Source organism: Nycticebus coucang, chromosome 4 (assembly GCF_027406575.1).
Source record: "Nycticebus coucang isolate mNycCou1 chromosome 4, mNycCou1.pri, whole genome shotgun sequence".
Taxonomy (NCBI): Eukaryota; Metazoa; Chordata; class Mammalia; order Primates; family Lorisidae; genus Nycticebus; species Nycticebus coucang.
Window position 1 is genome coordinate 125,555,667 of NC_069783.1, and position 20,828 is coordinate 125,576,494.

At 38.7% G+C, this 20,828-nt stretch overlaps 1 protein-coding gene across 1 annotated transcript in view; it reads right to left on the reverse strand.

The window, feature by feature from the left end:
- MYO1H (myosin IH) overlaps positions 1-20,828 on the reverse strand; it is an 81,660-nt gene that overhangs the window by 21,413 nt on the left and 39,419 nt on the right. Inside the window, exon 15 of the mRNA XM_053590109.1 lies at positions 1,881-1,927. Within this exon, the coding sequence (XP_053446084.1) occupies positions 1,881-1,927 (47 nt within the window). The remainder of the gene's footprint in view (positions 1-1,880; positions 1,928-20,828) is intronic.

The window sequence follows — 20,828 nt, forward strand, 5'->3', positions numbered from 1 at the left end:
CTGGGCACAGTGGCTCACACATATAATCCCAGAATATTAGGAGGCTGAGGCAGGAGGATCACTTGAGTTCAAGAGTTGGAGGTTGCTGTGAGCTATGTTTGCACCACTGCACTCCAGTCTGGGTAACAGAGTAAGACCCTGTTTTTGTTTAACCCATGCCATTTCAAAACTTAAAGTGACATGGAAGAGTAATTTGCATATAGGAAAGAAAAAATTTTAAAGTGATCCATCTCGATATCAAGAAGAGTTTAAGGCACTTCAGCCATGGTTGATGAGGGGAGGAATTCAGAATTTTGTCCTGTATGATGCACACTCCATGGATTGGTTTGTGAAACAAATGGCCACAACCTCCAGAGGGGAAATCCACAGAGGAACACTGTCACCTACTTATAACCAAATACTCCCACTCCTGTGTCATTCGCAGAGACTCGGTGAGGAGGGCATCGCTACACTCATTACTCTGATGGAGAAATCTGCCTGGGGGTCCCCAGCAGGGAAGGAATAGGGCTGGGACTCAGACCCAGACAGCACCTGCCTGGAGGATCCAAGTTAGGAATCACTTATCAACCCCAAATTCAAAAAGGTTGGAACAAGCAGGAAGGAAGGCAGAAAACACTCCCAAGATGAACTGTTTGCCTGATCACTCTGAAAATGTTGCCTTTAGGTTTAAGCTTTTTTTTTTTAGACAATCTCATTATGTTGCCCTTGGTAGAGTGCCGTAGGTGTCACAGCTCACAGCAATCTCCAACTTTTGGGCTTAAGTGATTCTCTTGCCTCAGCCTCCAAGTAGCTGGGACTACAGGCGCCCATCACAATGCTAGCTATTTTTTTTTTGTTGTAGTTGTCATTGTTGTTTAGCAGGCCTGGGCTGGGTTCGAACTCACCAGCCCTGATGTATATAGCCGGCGCCCTAACCACTGAGCTATGGGTGCTGAGCCTAGGTTTAAGCTCTTTATAAATCGAGATAATTAAATAAAATCCAATAAGCATTTCACGTTTATATTGAAGCAGTACCCTGAACCCCATAAATGCATCAATGTACAAAGTTACAATTTAATAAAAAGCAATTAAAAAAATAAATAAAATCCAATTTTGTACAAAACAGTTAACTATTTCAGTACAAAAGAGAGGCACTAAACCCCCAATGTTTTTCTGGTTGGTGACACATACAGAAAGAGATCGGGAATTTCATTGGCAGCCCTAGGGCCTAATTCCAGATCCAGCACTACCACATGTATGACCTTGTGGAAGTTGTGACCTCTCTGGGTGTCACTTTTCTCATCCTAAGGTCATGACACCTTATTATATTCCCCTTGTGCCAGAACAAAATTGCAGCTTCCCCCTTACCCTGTTGCATTTTAAGTTGCTTCTCTTAACGTTACTCCTCATCCAGGCCACAGGGCCTTTGCACATGCTGGTCCCTTTACCTGTAATAACTCCTAATCTTTCTATGGCCAAATCATTCTCATTTAGGTTTCAGCTCACAGTCACCCCCATACAGGTATTTTTGTGATTTATTTAAATTAAAAATGTCCCCTTGATCACAATTCCTCATTTATCCTTCTTATTAGCACCTCTCCCTGATGGATAACTTATTTGTGTATATATTTATTCTCTGCCTCCTACCTCCAACTGTAAGCCCCTTGAGAACAAGCACTCTGTCTTGTAGCACCCAGGGAGGGGCATCATGCACACTTGAATGGTTTGTTGAATGAAGTGTTCACACCCATGACCTTAACTGTCTGCTCTGGCCATAATATACTGAAGTTCTAACACTGTGTGGAAAAGGAAAATCCGGAAGGCAAAATCTACCCCCCAAATTAGCATTAAGGATGATATTTCAAAACCATCAGAAACATATGGCTAAGTTTCAGACTCACTTCTTTCAGATGTCTGTAAAGGAGATCATTGTTCTTTTCCAAGAATCCTGGAAAACAGTAAGTAAAACAGTTTTGAATCAATAGCTTTGCTTAAAAATGCAATTCCATCCCAACTGATTGTGAGGAGAAATTCCTAAGAATAATTTCTTAGGATTACACCAGAGTTTCTTGATCTTAGCACCATTTGTATTTGGGGCCAGATGGTTTTTTGTGGTAAGGGCTGTCCTGTACATTGTAGAATGCTGGCCTCTATTCACACCAGATGCCAGTAGCACTCAGTCCAGTTGTGACAACCAAAAATATCTCTAGATACTGCCAGATATTGCAGGGTGAGTAATGCCATCTCTGGTTGAGAACCAGGTTCTCAGAACTGAACTCACGGCATGTACTATACTTGACCTTGATGAGCTATCTCGTAAAGGTGTCACCTTCACACTAAGTATTGTACGCGTGCCTTAATCCAATAGCAAAGAAATGCATGTACAGTGGTGACACAGAAACAATGAAGAGGACCTTGAGCCTAAGGACAACCAGCTAAGATTATATAAGTGGCTGTGAAAATTCTTCATCACTAAGAAAAAGCAAACTCAAGCACCATAACTAGAGGTACCCAACAGTGTCTTTCTGCCAAGGAAGACATGTCATTTCTAATTTTAAAACCTGGCCACTATGTTTAATTAAGGTCTAATTAGTTAATAATTAAATTAGGAACTTAATTAGCATTTTAAGGTCGAAATCAGCTTAAAGAAAAAGATGTGCATCAAAAATGTCTAGGAAAAAACATGGGGGTGGAGAAGCAAGCTGGCTTCACTCTTCACCCCACAGAAAACTAAAACTAAATATATAATGCTGAGATTATGACCAGCAATGTCCCAGAAATCAAATATGAGGATGAGGCAGTAGATTTGGACATCCTTCCCCCACAATCTGCCTGGCACCAAATGTACAGAAAATTTCTCCTGCCTATAGAGGAGGACAACTACCTTTCCACCATCATGGGTTCTCTGGCAGGAGACTGGTCTCTGCTTCAACCTTTAGGAAGCATCATGAATGCCCGAAGGGAGAAATAAGTCTGAAGTGGGAAGCAGGACCACCCTCCCAGCCCTAGGAACTCTGCTTTGTAATGCAGCCAAAAGAGATGGCAAATCGGAATGGCTGTTCAGCTACACTACACTGCGAGGAGAAGTGCATGGACCCCTAGCCAGCCTTCCCACACAACTGGGATATCTACCCTTTTTAGGGCCTCTCCTGTTTGGGATCAGCCATGTCCCTATCATTTAGTGAACCTGGACTTAAAGCACCATCTAGTGCCAAGAAGGAGGCAGCAACCAAGTAGAAAAAAAGATATTCAACAGATAAATTACGGAGTCTCTAAGCAAACATAGCCAATAAAAACCAAAACAAGCCAGAAAAGACTGAATAAATACCTAATCCTTCAATGCAAAGACACAGATGTATATCCATAATAAACAGTAGAAAACAGGGAACCATGACTCCTTCCCCCATCAAATGCACAAATCAAGGAGCCATTGGCAAACCCTAATGAGATGGCAATATATGAACTCACTGATGAAGAATTCAAAATAGCAGTTTTAAGGAAACTCAGTGATCTCCAAGATAATACAGAAAATCAATTCAGAAGCTTATGAGAGAACTTTAACAAAGTGATTAAGATAATTTAAAAAAAACCAGAAATCTTATAAGTGAGAAATATACTTGTGGAACTGAAAAACTCATTAGAGACTCTCAACAGCAAAATGGATTAAGTAGAGAAAAGAATCAGCAAGCTCAAAGACAGGGCTATTTAAAATTATGTAGAGAAGAAAAGGAACAAAGATCACCCATAGATATTGAAAATTATCTCAAAAAGACCAAATCTAAGAATGATTGGTGCTCAAGAAGGAGATGATAGGCTGGCTGTGCTGATTCATGCCTGTAATTCTAGCATTCTGGGAGGCTGAGGCAGAAGGATTGCTTGAGGTCAGGAGTTTGAGACCAGCCTGAGAAGGAGCGGCTTTCTCTTGCTCAGCCCCATTTCTACCAAAAAAATTAAAAGTTAGGCTTGGCACCTGTAGTTCAGCAACTAGGGGGCCGGCCACACAAGTTGGGGCTGGCAGGTTCGAACCCAGCCCAGGCCTGTCAAATAACAATGACAATTACAACAACAAAAATAGCTGGGCATTGTGGTGGGTGCCTGTAGTCCCAGATACTTGGGAGGCTGGGGCAAGAGAATTGCTTAACCTCAAGACTTTGAGGTTGCTGTGAGCTATGACTCCATAGCACTCTACCAAGGGCAACATAGTGAGACACTGTCTCAAAAATAAATTATATATATAATAATTTATATATATATAGATTAAATAATATATAAATAATAAACAAATATATATATATATATATATATATAGAGAGAGAGAGAGAGAGAGAGAGAGAACGTCAGGCTGAGACAGGAGGGTCACTTGAGCCCAGGAGTTTGAGGTTGCAATGAGCTGCAGTGATACTGCAATCTATTGAGGGCTATACCAGGGCTATAAACCAAGACTCTGTCTAAGAAAAAAAAAGAGAGAGAGAGAGTTGAGCAAGGGTTAGAAAGCTTATTCAAAGAAATAATAACAGAAAATTTTCCAAAACTTAAGAAAGAAAGAAATATCCAGGTACAGAAATGTCAGAGAACACCAAACAGATTAAACTCAAGTTTAATCTGTAAAACTCAAGTAAGACTACCCTAAGGCAGATACTACTAAAACTCCCAAAATTCAAAGACAAAGAAAAGATTCTAAAAACAGCGAGAGAATAGAAGCAAATTACATATAAAAAAATTTAAATTTGTCTAGCAACAGACTTCTCAAAGAAAACAATACAGGCCAGGAAAGAGGGGTAAAACATTTTCAAATACCAAATACAGCATACTGTGTTCCAGCAAAGCTATCCTTCAATTATGAAAGAGAGGCAAAAGAGGGACTTTACCTAACAAATGCAATCAGTGTAACTTGGCTTATTGTACCCTCAATGAATCCCCAACAATGAAAAAAAGTGAGGAAAAAAAAAAGAAAGAGAGGCAAAGTCTTTTCCTTTCAAAAAGACTAAGAATTCACCACCACCAGACCTGACTAACAAGAAATGACAAAAAGGGTTGTGCCTGTGGCTCAGGGAGTAGGGCGCCGGCCCCATATACTGAGGGTGGCGGGTTCAAACCCATCCCCGGCTGAACTGGAACCAAAAAATAGCCAGGGATTGTGGCGGGTGCCTGTAGTCCCAGCTGCTCTGCAGGCTGAGGCAGGAGAATTGTGGAAGCCCAAGAGCTAGAGGTTGCTGTGAGTCCTGAGACATCATGGCACTCTACCGAAGGTGGTAAAGTGAGACTCTGTCTCTACAAAAAAAAAAAAAAAAAAAGAAATGATAAAAAGAGATCTGAAAGAAAAAACTAACATACAAAAATAAAATATTTTAAGATATAAAACACACTGGCAAAATTAAGTACAAAGACAACCCCAGAATACTCCAATATGTAATTGTGTGTGCAATCTACTTATAACTCTAGTATGAAGCTTAAAAGATAAATAAAAAGCTATAATAGTTTTTTGTGGGAAGGCTGGCTAGGGGGTTCATGCACTTCTCACAGCCATTCTGATTTGTCATCTCCTTTGGCTGCATTACAAAGCAGAGTTCCTAGGGCTGGGGATGGTGGTCCTGCCTACAATAATCTGTTAAGAGATAGGTAATATAAAAATATATAAATTGAGGCAACAAAAGTTAAAATATGTTGGGGGGTCATGGGATTAAAATGTAGAGTATTTTTTTTAATATTTTTGTAGTTTTTTCTTACTTTACTTCTTCTTCTTTTTTTTTTTTTTTTTTTTTTGAGACAGAATTTCACTTTGTTGCCCTCAGTAGAGGGCCATAGCATCATAGCTCACAGCAACCTCAAACTCTCGGTTTCAAGTGATTCTCTTGCCTCAGCCTCCCAAGTAGCTGGTATTATACATATCTGTCATAATGCCCAGCTTTTTTTAGAGACAGGGTCTTGCTCTTGCTCTGGCTGGTCTTGAACTCCTGAGCTCAAGCAGTCCACCCACCTCAGCCTCCCAGGGTGCTAGGATTACAGGTGTAAGGCATTGTGCCCCACAAAAGTTATCTCTTTAAAATAATTTGTTATAATTTTTTTTGGTAACCTTCATGGTAACTATAATGCAAAAACTCATGAGAAGAACACTAAAAATAAAAACTATACCACTAGAGTAGATCACTTAACCACAAAGGAAGACAGCAAGAAAGGAGAAAGAGTTATAAAACTACCAGAAAACAAGCAACAAAATAGTAGTATGTCCTTACTTATCAATAATAACAATGAATGCAAGTAGACTCAACTCTCTGATTAAAAGACACAGGAATGGCTGAATGGATAAAAAATATAAGACACAATTATATGCTGCTTACAAGAAACTCACTTCACCATAAAGACACACAGACTAAAAGTAGAGGGGTAGAAAGACATTGTATGCAAGTGGAAATCAAAAAAGAACAGGAATAGCTACACTTATATTAGATAAAACAGACTACAAATCAAATACTATAAAAAGGGACAAAGAAGGTCACTATATAATGTTGAAGGGGTCGATTCAGCATGAGGTATAACAATTATAAATATCTACATTCCCAACACTGGAACTCCCAAATATATAAAATAAACATTAATAGACCTAAATGGAGACATAGACAGTAATAGTAGGGGACTGCAACACCCCGTACTCAGTAATGGACAAATCATCACTACTGAAAAATCAACCAAGAAACATGAGAGTTAGACTATACATTAGAGCAAAAAGGCCTAGCTGACATTTATAGAACATTTCACCCAACTGCAGCAGAGTATACATTCTTTTCATCAGCACATGGAACTTTCTCCAGAATAGACCATATCCTGGACCACAAAACAAGTTTCAACAAATGTGAAAGAGTAGAAACCATATCGAGTATCTTTTTTTGACCATAGTAAAATAAAACTAGAAATCAATAATAAGAAGAACCTCAGAAAAGATACAAACACAAAGAAATTAAATAACATGTTCCTAGATGATCAATGTGTCAGTGAAGAAATTAAAAATGAAATGAAAAAATTTCTGAAACAAATGAAAATATAACATACCCAAAATCTATGGGATATAGCAAAAGCAGTAGTAAGAGGGAAGTTTATAGCAACAAAGGCCTTCATCAAAAAAGTAGAAAGACTTCAAATGAACAATTATTGTGCACCTTAAGGAACTAGAAAAGAACAAACTACACACAGAATTAGTAGAAGGAAAGAAATCATAAATATTAAAAAATAAATAAATGAAATTGAGACAAAAAATAGATATAAAAGATCAATGAAATGTGAAGTTGGCTTCTGAAAAGATAAAAATCAACAAACCTGGCTTGGCACCTGTAGCTTAGGGGCTAGGACTCCAGCCACATACACCAGAGCTGGTGGGTTCCAATCCAGCCCAGGCCTGCCAAACAACAATGACAACTATAACCAAAAAATAGCCGGGCGCATGACAGGCGCCTGTAGTCCCAGCTACTTGGGAGGCTGAGGCAAGAGAATCACTTAAGCCCAAGAGTTTGAGGTTACTATGAGCCGTGACACCATGGCCCTCTACCCAAGGTGACAGCTGAGACCCTGTCTCAAAAAAAAAAATAGAAAAGAAAAGAAAAAATCAACAAACCTTTAGCAACACTAACAAAAAAAGAGAAAAGATCCAAATAAATAAAATCAGGAATGAAAAACAACACGCAATTGACACCACAGAAATATTAAATGCAAAAAAAATTAGAGATTATTTTGAACAACTATACGCCAACAAATTGGAAAACTTCCAAGAAATGGGCAGTGCCTGTGGCTCAAAGGAGTAGGGCACTGGCCCCATATACCAGAGGTGGTGGGTTCAAACGCAGCCCCGGCCAAAAACTGTAAAAAAAGAAAAAAAAAAAAAAACCTCAACAATTAAAAAAAAAAGGCGAAACTTCCAAGAAGTGGATAAATTCCTGAACACATACAACCTACCAAGATTAAGCCATGAAGAAAGGGAAAACCTCAACAGCCACTAATGAGTAACAAGACTGAAGCTGTAATAAATAGTCTCCCAAAGAAAAACTCATGACCTAATGACTTAACTGCTGAATTCTACCAAACATTTTTTTTTTTATTAGTGCTGATTTTTTTTCCTTTTTTTCTTTTTTTTTATTGTTGGGGATTCATTGAGGGTACAATAAGCCAGGTTACACTGATTGCATTTGTTAGGTAAAGTCCCTCTTGCAATCATGTCTTGCCCCCAGAAGGTGTGGCACACACCAAGGCCCCACCCCCACCCTCCTTCCCTCTCTCTGTTTTTCCTCCACCCCCCCATGACCTTAATTGTCCTCATATCAAAATTGAGTACATAGGATTCATGCTTCTCCATTCTTGTGATGCTTTACTAAGAATAATGTCTTCCACTTCCATCCAGGTTAATACGAAGGATGAAAAGTCTCCATTTTTTTAAATAGCTGAATAGTATTCCATGGTATACATATACCACAGCTTGTTAATCCATTCCTGGCTTGGTGGGCATTTGGGCTGTTTCCACATTTTGGCGATTGTAAATTGACCTGCAATAAACAGTCTAGTACAAGTGTCCTTATGATAAAAGGATTTTTTTCCTTCTGGGTAGATACCCAGTAAGGGGATTGAAGGATCAAATGGGAGGTCTAGCTTGAGTGCTTTGAGGTTTCTCCATACTTCCTTCCAGAAAGGTTGTACTAGCTTGCAGTCCCACCAGCAGTGTAAAAGTGTTCCCTTCTCTCCACATCCACACCAGCATCTGCAGTTTTGAGATTTTGTGATGTGGGCCATTCTCACTGGGGTTAGATGGTATCTCAGCGTGGTTTTGGTTTGCATTTCTCTAATAGATAGAGATGATGAACATTTTTTCATATGTTTATAAGCCATTCGTCTGTCTTCTTTAGAGAAGGTTCTATTCATGTCTCTTGCCCATTGATATATGGGATTGTTGGCTTTTTTCATGTGCATTAATCTGAGTTCTCTATAGATCCTAGTTATCAAGCTTTTGTCTGATTGAAAATATGCAAATATCCTTTCCCATTGTGTAGGTTGTCTCTTTGCTTTGGTTGTTGTCTCCTTAGCTGTACAGAAGCTTTTCAGTTTAATGAAGTCCCATTTGTTTATTTTTGTTGTTGCAATTGCCATGGCAGTCTTCTTCATGAAGTCTTTTCCAGGCCAATATCTTCCAGTGTTTTTCCTATGCTTTCTTGGAGGATTTTTATTGTTTCATGCCTTAAATTTAAGTCCTTTATCCATCTTGAATCAATTTTTGTGAATGGGGAAAGGTGTGGGTCCAGTTTCAGTCTTTAACATGTGGATATCCAGTTCTCCCAACACCATTTATTAAATAGGGAATCTTTCCCCCAAGGTATGTTCTTGTTTGGTTTATCGAAGGTTAGGTGGTTGTAAGATGTTAGTTTCATTTCTTGGTTTTCTATTTGATTCCAAGTGTCTATGTCTCTATTTTTGTGCCAGTACCATGCTGTCTTGACCACTATGGCTTTGTAGTACAGACTAAAATCTGGTATGGTGATGCCCCCAGCTTTATTTTTATTACTAAGAACTGCCTTAGCTATACGGGGTTTTTTCTGGTTCCATACAAAACGCAGAATCATTTTTTCCAAATCTTGAAAGTACGATGTTGGTATTTTGATCGGAATGGCATTAAATAGGTGGATTGCTTTGGGAAGTATAGACATTTTAACAATGTTGATTCTGCCCATCCATGAGCATGGTGTGTTCTTCCATTTGTTAAAATCCTCTGCTATTTCCTTTCTGAGGATTTCATAATTTTCTTTATAGAGGTCCTTCACCTCCTTTGTTAGGTATATTCCTAGGTATTTCATTTTCTTTGAAACTATGGTGAAGGGAGTTGTGTCCTTAATTAGCTTCTCATCTTCACTGTTTCTGGCATATACAAAGGCTACTGACTTGTAGACATCGATTTTGTGTCCTGAGACATTACTGTATTTTTTGATGACTTCTAGGAGTCTTGTGGTTGAGTCTTTGGGATTCTCTAAGAATAAGATCATGTCATCAGCAAAGAGGGAGAGTTTGACCTCCTCTGCTCCCATTTGGATTCCCTTTATTTCCTTGTCTTGCCTAATTGTATTGGCTAGAACTTCCAGCACTATGTTGAAAAGTAAAGGTGACAGAGGACAACCTTGTCTGGTTCCAGTTCTAAGAGGAAAAGCTTTCAGTTTTACTCCATTTAGTACATATTAGCTGTGGGTTTGTTATAGATAGCTTCAATCAGTTTTAGAAATGTGCCACCTATGCCTATACTCTTCAGTGTTCTAATTAGAAAAGGATGCTGGATTTTATCAAATGCTTTTTTTGCATCTATTGAGAGGATCATATGATCTTTATTTTTGCCTCTGTTAATATGGTGGATAATGTTTATGGACTTGCGTATGTTAAACCAGCCTTGCATCCCAGGGATGAAACCTACTTGATCATGATGTATGACTTTTTTGATGATAAGCTGTAATCTATTGGCTAGGATTTTGTTGAGAATTTTTGCATCTATATTCATGAGTGAGATTGGTCTGAAATTCTCCTTTTTGGTTGGGTCTTTTCCTGTTTGGGATAAGGGTGATGTTTGCTTCATAGAATGTGTTGGGGAAGATTCCTTCTTCCTCGATTTTTTGGAATAATTTCTGCAATACGGGAATAAGATCTTCCTTGAAGGTTTGATAGAATTCTGATGTGAAACCATCTGGACCAGGGCATTTTTTGGTTGGAAGATTTTTTAATGTTTCTTTGATCTCAGTGCTTGAAATTGGTCTGTTCAGGAGCTCTATTTCTTCCTGGGTAAGTCTAGGGAGAGGGTCTGATTCCAAATATTGATCCATTTCCTTCACATTGTCAAATTTCTGGGCATAGAGTTTCTGGTAGTATTCAGAGATGATCTCTTGTATCTCTGTGGGATCAGTTGTTATTTCCCCTTTATCATTTCTGATTGAGGTTACTAGAGATTTTACTTTTCTATTTCTCGTTAGTTTGGCCAATGGTTTACCTATTTTATTAATTTTTTCAAAAAACCAACTCCTTGTTTCATTAATTTTCTGAATGATTCTTTTGTTTTCCATTTCATTGATCTCTGATTTGAGTTTGGATATTTCTTTTCTTCTACTGACATTAGGCTTAGATTGTTCTTCTTTTTCCAACTCCATAAGATGGCTGTGAGTTTGTTGACGTGCTCTCTTTCTGTTTCTCGAACATAGGCATCTAAAGCGATAAATTTTCCTCTCAAAACTGCTTTTGCAGTATCCCACAGGTTTTGGTAGCTTATGTCTTCATTGTTGTTATGCTCTAGGAAGTTAATGATTTCCTGTCCTATTTCTTCCTGCACCCATCTGTTATTCAACAGAAGATTGTTTAATCCTTTGGGGTATTCTTTATCTTTGGGGTGGAGTGTTCTATATGCGTCTATCAAGCACAGTTGTTCTAGGGTCTCATTTAAATTTCTTATATCTTTGTTTAATTTCTGTTTAGAAGATCTGCCCTGCTCTGTAAGAGGAGTGTTAAAGTCCCCTGTAATTATGGTATTATCGGATATCATATTACTCAGACTGAGTAAGGTCTGTTTCAAGAATCTGGGAGCATTTAAATTGGGTGCATAGATATTTAGAATTGAAACGTCTTCTTGTTGTACTTTTCCCTTCACCAATATAAAGTGACCATCTTTGTCTTTTTTGACTTTAGTTGCTTTAAATCCACATGTATCTGAAAATAAGATCGCAACTCCTCTTTTCTTCTGAATTCCATTTGCCTGAAAAATTGTCTTCCAACTCTTGACTTGGAGCTTTAATTTGTCTTTTGAAGCCAGGTGTGTTTCTTGCAGACAGCAAATGGATGTCTTGTGTTTTTTAATCCAGTCAGCCAATCTATGTCTCTTCAGTGGGGAATTCAAGCCATTAACATTTATTGAGATAATTGATAAGTGTGGTAGTATTCTATTCATCTTATTTTGTGAGAGTCCATTGCTTAGTTTTATCTTTTGCATCAGTGTGGAGGTTAGGTTCTGTCCTTTAATTTCTGAGTTTTTACTTTGCTGCTGATCCATTGTGATGGTCAGTGTGTAGAACAGGTTGAAGTATTTCCTGTAGAGCTGGTCTTGTTGTGACGAATTTCCTCAATGTTTGTATATCCGTAAATTATTTGATTTCTCCGTCAATTTTAAAGCTTAGCTTAGCAGGGTACAAAATTCTGGGCTGGAAATTGTTCTGTTTAAGTAGAGAAGTCTGCGGTCACTCTGATGGATTTGCCCCTGTAGGTCAACTGGCGCTTACTCCTGGCAGCTTGCAGAATCTTTTCTTTTGTCTTGACTTTGCACAGGTTCATCACAATGTGTCTTGGAGATGCTCGGTTAGAGTTGGGGCGACCTGGGGTCCGATATCCCTCTGAAAGCAGTGTGTCAGAATCTTTGGTGATATTTGGGAAATTTTCTTTTATAATATTCTCTAGTATGGCTTTTATTCCTCTGGGGCATTCTTCTTCCCCTTCTGGGATTCCTATAACTCGTATGTTGGAATGCTTCATAAAATCCCATAATTCTGACAGTGAACGTTCTGCTTTCTCTCTCTTCTTTTCTGCCTCTTTTACTATCTGAGTTATCTCAAAGACTTTGTCTTCCACCTCTGAAATTCTTTCTTCTGCATGGTCTAACCTGTTGCTGATACTTTCCTTTACATCTTTAAGTTCCCTAATTGACTGCTTCAGTTCCTTCAGCTCTGCTATATCCTTTCTATATTCTTCATACTGTTTATCTTTTATTTGATTCTGTTTTTGGATTTCCTTTTGGTTATTTTCCACTTTATTAGCAATTTCCTTCATTGTTTCCATCATTTCCTTTATTGTTGTCATCATATGTATTCTACATTCCTTTTCTGTCATTCCTGACATTTATTTATAGGTGGAATCCTCTGCAGTAGCTACCTTATGGTCTCTTGGAGGGGTTGTTCTGGACTGGTTCTTCATGTTGCCTGGAGTTTTCTGCTGGTTCTTCCTCATGAGTGATTTCTTTTATCTGTTTCCTTGCCCTAATTTCCATTTCACTTCCTTTTGCTCTTTAAGTTCCTGTGCCAGTTTTCCACCCTTTTAGTCCTCCTCTTGGGTTCCAGAAGTCTCTCACTGACTCCCTGTATCCTCAAAGGGATGATTATAGGCAGATCCCACCAGCCAGAGATGGCTGGAGTCTTATCTCCCCAGACTCACGGTGCCCAGCTGCAAGCTCTACCAAACATTTAAGGAAGACTAATTATCAATTCTACTCAAACTGTTCAAAAAAATTGAAGAGAAGGTATTAGTTCCAAACTCATGTTACAAGGCAAGCATTACCTTAATACCAAATCAGACAAGTACACAACAAAACATACCAATATGAATATAAATGCAAAAATCCTCAACAAAAGTGTTAGCAAACTAAACACAACAACACATTAAAATCATTATTCACCATGAAAAGTGGGATTTATCCCAGGGATACAAGAATGATTCAATATATGCAATTCAATAAACATGATGCATCACATTAACAAAACCAAGAACAAGAACTGTATGATCATTTTATTTGGGACTGAAAAAGCATTCAATAAAATTCAACATCACTTTGTGAAAATAACCCTCGATGGAACAGGTATAGAAGGAACATCCTTCAACATAATAAATGTCATAGATAACAAACCCATAGCCAACATCATATTGAACAGGGAAAAAGTGAAAGCTTTTCCTTTAAGACCTGGAACAAGATGAGGATGCCCACTTTTATTCAAGGTAGGCCTGAAAATTCTAGCTAGAGGAATAAGGTAAGAGAAGGAGAGCATCCAAATGGGAAAGTGAAAAGTAAAATTAGCCTTATATGCAGATGACATGATTTTTTTAAACTTGATTAAGTCTCATTAATTAATCAATTTATTTTAGAGACAGGGTCTTCCTCTGTTGCCTGGGCTAGTGTGTAGTGGCATCATCATCGCTCACTGCACACTCGAACTCCTGGTCTCAAGTAATCTTGACTCAGCTTCCTGAGTAGCTGGGATTAGAATCATGCACCCCCATGTCCAGCTAATTTTTTCATTTTTTAAAAATATAGATGGGATTCTCTCTATATTGCCAAAGTTGGTCTTGAACTCCTGGCCACAAGCAATCCTCCCACCTCAGCCTCCTAAAGTGCTAGGATTAAAGGCTTTAGCTACCACACTCAGTCAGATGACATAATCTTAAACTTAGAAAAACCTAAAGACCAAAACTGACAAATGAATTCAGTAAAATTGCAGAATACAAAATCAATGTACAGAAACTAGTAGCATTTCTATATGCCAAAAGCAAACAGTCTGAAAAAAGAAATCAAGGAAGTAATCTCATTTATATTAGCTACAAAGAATGTAAAATACTTAGGAATCAATTTAACCGAAGATGAGAAAGATCTCTACAAGGAAAACTATAAAACACTGGCAAAAGAAAGTGAAAGAAAAAGATATTCCATGCTTATGAATTAGAAGAATTAATATTATTAAAACGACAATACTACCAAAGCAATTGATAGATTCAATGTAATCTCTATGAAAATACCAATGATATTCTTTACAGAAATAGAAAAAGTAGCCCTAAAATTTATATGGAAACACAAAAGACCCCAAAGCCAAGACCATCTCAAGCAAAAGAACAAAGCTGGAAGCATCACATTGTCTGACTTCAAAATATACTATAAATCTACAGTAACCAAATCAGCATGATATTGACATAAAAACAGACACACAGATCAGTGGAACAGATAGAGAAATCCAGAAATAAATTCGTCCTTTATAGCCCATTTATTTTTGACAAAGGCTCCTAGGACATACAACAGGGAAAGAGCAGTCTCTTCAATAAATGATGCTGAGGAAACTGGATAAATAGAAGCTGAGGAATGAAACTAAACCCCCCTTTCCTACCATATACAAAAATCAAATCGAAATGTATTAAGAAATTAAACCTAAGACCTGAAACTATGAAACTACAATAAGAAAACATTAGGGAAATTCTCCAGGACATCAGTCTGAGTAATTTTTCGGGGTGTGTGTGTGTGTGTGTAAGACCTCAAAAGTACAGGCGACAAAAACAAAAATAGGCAAATGGGATTAAATTAAGCTAAAAACCTACACAGTAAAGGAAACAATCAGCAAAGTGAAAAGACAATTCACCGAATGGGAGAAAAGATCTGCAAACTATTCATTTGAAAAGAGATTAATAATCAGAATATATAAAGAGTTCAAATAAAACTACAGGAAACCCCAAAATAATACAACTTTAAAAATGAGAAAATGGGCCAAGCGTGGTGGCTCATGGCTGTAATCCTAGCATGCTGGGAGGCCAAGGCAGGTGGATTGTTCAAGCTGAGGAGTTCAAGACCAGCCTGAGCAAGATGAAGAGCCTGTCTCTACTACAAATAGAAAAAAAAAAAAAAAAAACCTAGCTGGGCATTGTGGTGGGCACCTGTAGTCCCAGCTACGTGGGAGGCTGAGGCAAAGGAGATTAACTGAGCCCAGGAATTTGAGGTTGCTATGAGCTATGATGACACTACAGCACTCTACCCAGGGCAACAGAGTGAGACTCTGTCTCAAAACAAAAAATTATTATGCATTTCACAATAGCTAGAAGAAAATAACTCCAATGGGGTGGCACCTGTGGCTCAGTGCGTAGGGCGCCAGCCCCATATATGAAGGGTGGTGGGTTCAAACCCAGCTCCAGACAAACTGCAACAAAAAAATAGCTGGGCGTTGTGGTGGGCACCTGTAGTCACAGCTACTCGGGAGGCTGAGGCAAGAGAATCACCTAAGCCCAGGAGTTGGAGGTTGCTGTAAGCTGTGTGATGCCATGGTACTCTACTGAGGGCAACAGAGTGAGACCCTGTCTCTACCAAAAAAAAAAAAAAAAAAAGAAAAGAAAATTATTCAAATTTCAGGGGGCGGAGCAAGATGGTGGCCTAGTAACAGCTTCCTTGCATCTGGGCACTGTGAGTCTGGGGAGATAGGACTCCAGGCATCTCTGGCTGGTGGGAAATGCCTATCATCACCCCTGCAAGGATACAGGGAGTCAGCGAGAGACTTCTGGACCCCAAGAGGAGGACTAAAACAGTGGAAAACTGGCAAGTGGTTGCGTGTGTTCAATCTGTCTAAACCCGCCCGCAACTGTAAGTTCAGTAGCAGCGAGACTGCAAACCAGAAAGGCCTTACCTGTGAACTGTTTTGGTGTCTTTGGACTTGGCACTCAGTTGAACTGCCTTGGGGAGAGCCTGAGCGGGAGTGCGGAGAACTTTGGCCATTGTCTAGGGCCCCAGTCTGAGCCGCTGAGCCAGACGAGCTAATAGTGTCTGGCTGTGGATCACAGGGAGCCATTGTGAGCGACCTGCCCCGGCAAGCTCCGCCCTCAGGGTCGCAAAGCTAGAATTGGGTGGGAGCTGGTAACCCAGCGACCAAGTAGCCTAAGGGTAGGGTCTGAGCCGCCTTGCAGCCCTAACCCTCAGGGGCAGAGTGAGACCAGTTTTGGCACACTGGGTAAGTGGATAACCACTTCAGCAGTGATTCCAGTGACAAGCACATTCCTGGAAAAGCCTCTGCTCAGCAAGTGAACAAGTTCAAAGTGACTTTTAAGTGGGCTGAAGAGAGATTTAGGGTGTCTACCTGCTGGAGTTTGAGAAATCAGCAGCCTCCAGTCGTATCAGAACTGTGATTAACATCTCATACCCCAGAAGACCACGTGTTGCCCAGACAATATTCAATAACATATACATACTGCTTTGCTTTTGGTTGTTGTTTTTTTTTGGTTTGGTTGGTTTTTTTGTTTATTTTGATGTTGTTGATGTTGTTTTGTTTTTTAAGTTCAACCTTTTCCATACAGATCCTTTTTCTTTCTCAATTTTTCTAGTTCAATTATAATTTCCCATTGCTGCCTATTTCAATAATTAGAACTTCATTTTTGCTACTGTTTCTACCACTATTATTTGGTTTTCCACCCAATTTTATCCTGTAAAGTTTTCTGTTTGCTTGTTTTGGTTTGATTTATAGCATTTTTGTCTTTCCTCTCTACTTGGTGGAGGTGGGGTACTGTGTCTGATCAGGTTAGCAAAGAGCTGCTGACCTCAAGGGAACCACCCAACTGGGCACCCCCAGAAGGTGGTTTTTTTTTTTAAGGTTGTATCAAAGTACCCTACTGTACACCTATATTGCTCTGTCTCCCTCTTTCTGTGCCTCTCTTCTTTTTGTCAATATTCCTTTTACCCACCCCCTCTCCTTTCTCTACTTTTCTTTTTTTTTCTTATCACTCGGTCCTCCTTTCTTTCATCCCTTTTTTGCTCTTCAACCTTCTCACCCTTCTGGTCCTGTAACCCTTAGTCCACAGGCACGAGAACTTAAAGAGCAAGAGGAAGTGAAAGGAAAATTAGGGCAAGGAAACAGATAAAAGAAATCACTCATGAGGAAGAATCAGCAGAAAACTCCAGGCAACATGAAGAACCAGTCCAGAACAACCCTGCCAAAAGACCATGAGGTAGCTACTGCAGAGGATTCCACCTATAAAGAAATGTTAGGAATGACAGAAAGGGAATTTAGAATACATATGTTGAAAACAATGAAAGAAATGATGGAAACAATGAAGGAAATTGCTAATAAAGTGGAAAATAACCAAAAGGAAATCCAAAAACAGAATCAAATAAGAGATGAACGATATGAAGAATATAAAAAGGATATAGCAGAGCTGAAGGCACTGAAACAGTCAATTAGGGAACTTAAAGATGCAATGGAAAGTATCAGCAACAGGTTAGAGCATGCAGAAGAAAGAATTTCAGAGGTAGAAGACAAAGTTTTTGAGATAACCCAGATAGTAAAAGAGGCAGAAAAGAAGAGAGAGAAAGCAGAACATTCACTGTCAGAATTATGGGACTTTATGAAGCGTTTCAACATACGAGTTATAGGAATTCCAGAAGGGGAAGAAGAATGCCCCAGAGGAATGGAAGCCATACTAGAGAATATTATAAAAGAAAATGTCCCAAATATCACCAAAGATTCTGACACACTGCTTTCAGAGGGCTATCGGACCCCAGGTCGCCTCAACTCTAACCGAGCTTCTCCAAGACACATTGTGATGAACCTGTCCAAAGTCAAGACAAAAGAAAAGATTCTGCAAGCTGCCAGGAGTAAGCGCCAGTTGACCTACAGGGGCAAATCCATCAGAGTGACCTCAGACTTCTCTAATGAAACTTTCCAAGCAAGAAGACAATGGTCATCTACCTTTAATCTACTTAAACAGAACAATTTCCAGCCCAGAATTCTGTACCCTGCTAAGCTAAGCTTAAAAATTGACGGAGAAATCAAATCATTTACGGATATACAAACATTGAGGAAATTTGCCACAACAAGACCAGCTCTACAGGAAATACTTCAACCTGTTCTACACACTAACCACCACAATGGATCAGCAGCAAAGTAAGAACTCAGAAATTAAAGGACAGAACCTAACCTCCACACTGATGCAAAAGATAAAACTAAGCAATGGACTCTCACAAAATAAGATGAATAGAATACTACCACACTTATCAATTATCTCAATAAATGTTAATAGCTTGAATTTCCCACTGAAGAGACATAGATTGGTTGACTGGATTAAAAAACACAAGCCATCCATTTGCTGTCTGCAAGAAACACACCTGGCTTCAAAAGACAAATTAAAGCTCCAAGTCAAGGGTTGGAAGACAATTTTTCAGGCAAATGGAATTCAGAAGAAAAGAGGAGTTGCAATCTTATTTTCAGATACATGTGAATTTAAAGCAACTAAATTCAACAAGGACAAAGATGGTCACTTTATATTGGTCAAGGGAAAAATACAACAAGAAGACATTTCAATTCTAAATATTTATGCACCCAATTTAAATGCTCCCAGATTCTTGAAACAGACCTTACTCAGTCTGAGCAGTATGATATCTGATAATACCATTATAACAGGGGACCTTAACACTCCTCTTACAGAGCTGGACAGATCCTCTAAACAGAAATTAAACAAGGATATAAGAGATTTAAGTGAGACCCTAGAACAACTGTGCTTGATAGACGCATATAGAACACTCCATCCCAAAGATAAAGAATATACATTCTTCTCATCACCCCATGGAACATTCTCCAAAATTGATCATATCCTGGGACACAAAACAAATATCAACAGAATCAAAAGATTTGAAATTTTACCTTGTATCTTCTCAGACCATAAGGCACTAAAGATGGAACTCAACTCTAACAAAAATGCTCGACCCCACCCAAAGGCATGGAAATTAAACAATCTTCTGTTGAATAACAGATGGGTGCAGGAAGAAATAAAACAGGAAATCATTAACTTCCTTGAGCATAACAACAATGAAGACACAAGCTACCAAAACCTGTGGGATACTGCAAAAGCAGTTTTGAGAGGAAAATTCATCGCTTTAGATGCCTACATTTGAAAAACAGAAAGAGAGCACATCAACAATCTCACAAGAGATCTTACGGAATTGGAAAAAGAAGAACAGTCTAAGCCTAAACTCAGTAGAAGAAAAGAAATATCCAAAATCAAATCAGAGATCAATGAAATTGAAAACAAAAGAATCATTCAGAAAATTAATGAAACAAGGAGTTGGTTTTTTGAAAAAATTAATAAAATAGATAAACCATTGGCCAGACTAACGAGGAATAGAAAAGTAAAATCTCTAGTAACCTCAATCAGAAATGATAAAGGGGAAATAACAACTGATCCCACAGAGATACAAGAGATCATCTCTGAATATTACCAGAAACTCTATGCCCAGAAATTTGACAATGTGAAGGAAATGGATCAATATTTGGAATCACACCCTCTCCCTAGACTCAACCAGGAAGAAATAGAGCTCCTGAAGAGACCAATTTCAAGCACTGAGATCAAAGAAACAATAAAAAATCTTCCAACCAAAAAAGCCCTGGTCCAGATGGCTTCACTCCAAAATTCTATCAAACCTTCAAGGAAGAGCTTATTCCTGTACTGCAGAAATTATTCCAAAAAATCGAGGAAGAAGGAATCTTCCCCAACACATTCTATGAAGCAAACATCACCCTGATACCAAAACCAGGAAAAGACCCAAACAAAAAGGAGAATTTCAGACCAATCTCACTCATGAATATAGATGCAAAAATTCTCAACAAAATCCTAGCCAATAGATTACAGCTTATCATCAAAAAAGTCATTCATCATGATCAAGTAGGCTTCATCCCAGGGATGCAAGGCTGGTTTAACATACGCAAGTCCATAAACGTTGTCCACCATATTAACAGAGGTAAAAATAAAGATCCCATGATCCTCTCAATAGATGCAGAAAAAGCATTTGATAAAATCCAGCATCCTTTTCTAATTAGAACACTGAAGAGTATAGGCATAGGTGGCACATTTCTAAAACTGATTGAAGCTATCTATGACAAAGCCACAGCCAATATTTCACTGAATGGAGTAAAACTGAAAGCTTTTCCTCTTAGAACTGGAACCAGACAAGGTTGTCCTCTGTCACCTTTACTATTCAACATAGTGCTGGAAGTTCTAGCCAATACAATTAGGCAAGACAAGGAAATAAAGGGAATCCAAATGGGAGGAGGTCAAACTCTCCCTCTTTGCTGACGACATGATCTTATACTTAGAGAACCCCAAAGACTCAACCACAAGACTCCTAGAAGTCATCAAAAAATACAGTAATGTTTCAGGATATAAAATCAATGTCCACAAGTCAGTAGCCTTTGTATACACCAATAACAGTCAAGATGAGAAGCTAATTAAGGACACAACTCCCTTCACCATAGTTTCAAAGAAAATGAAATACCTAGGAATATACCTAACGAAGG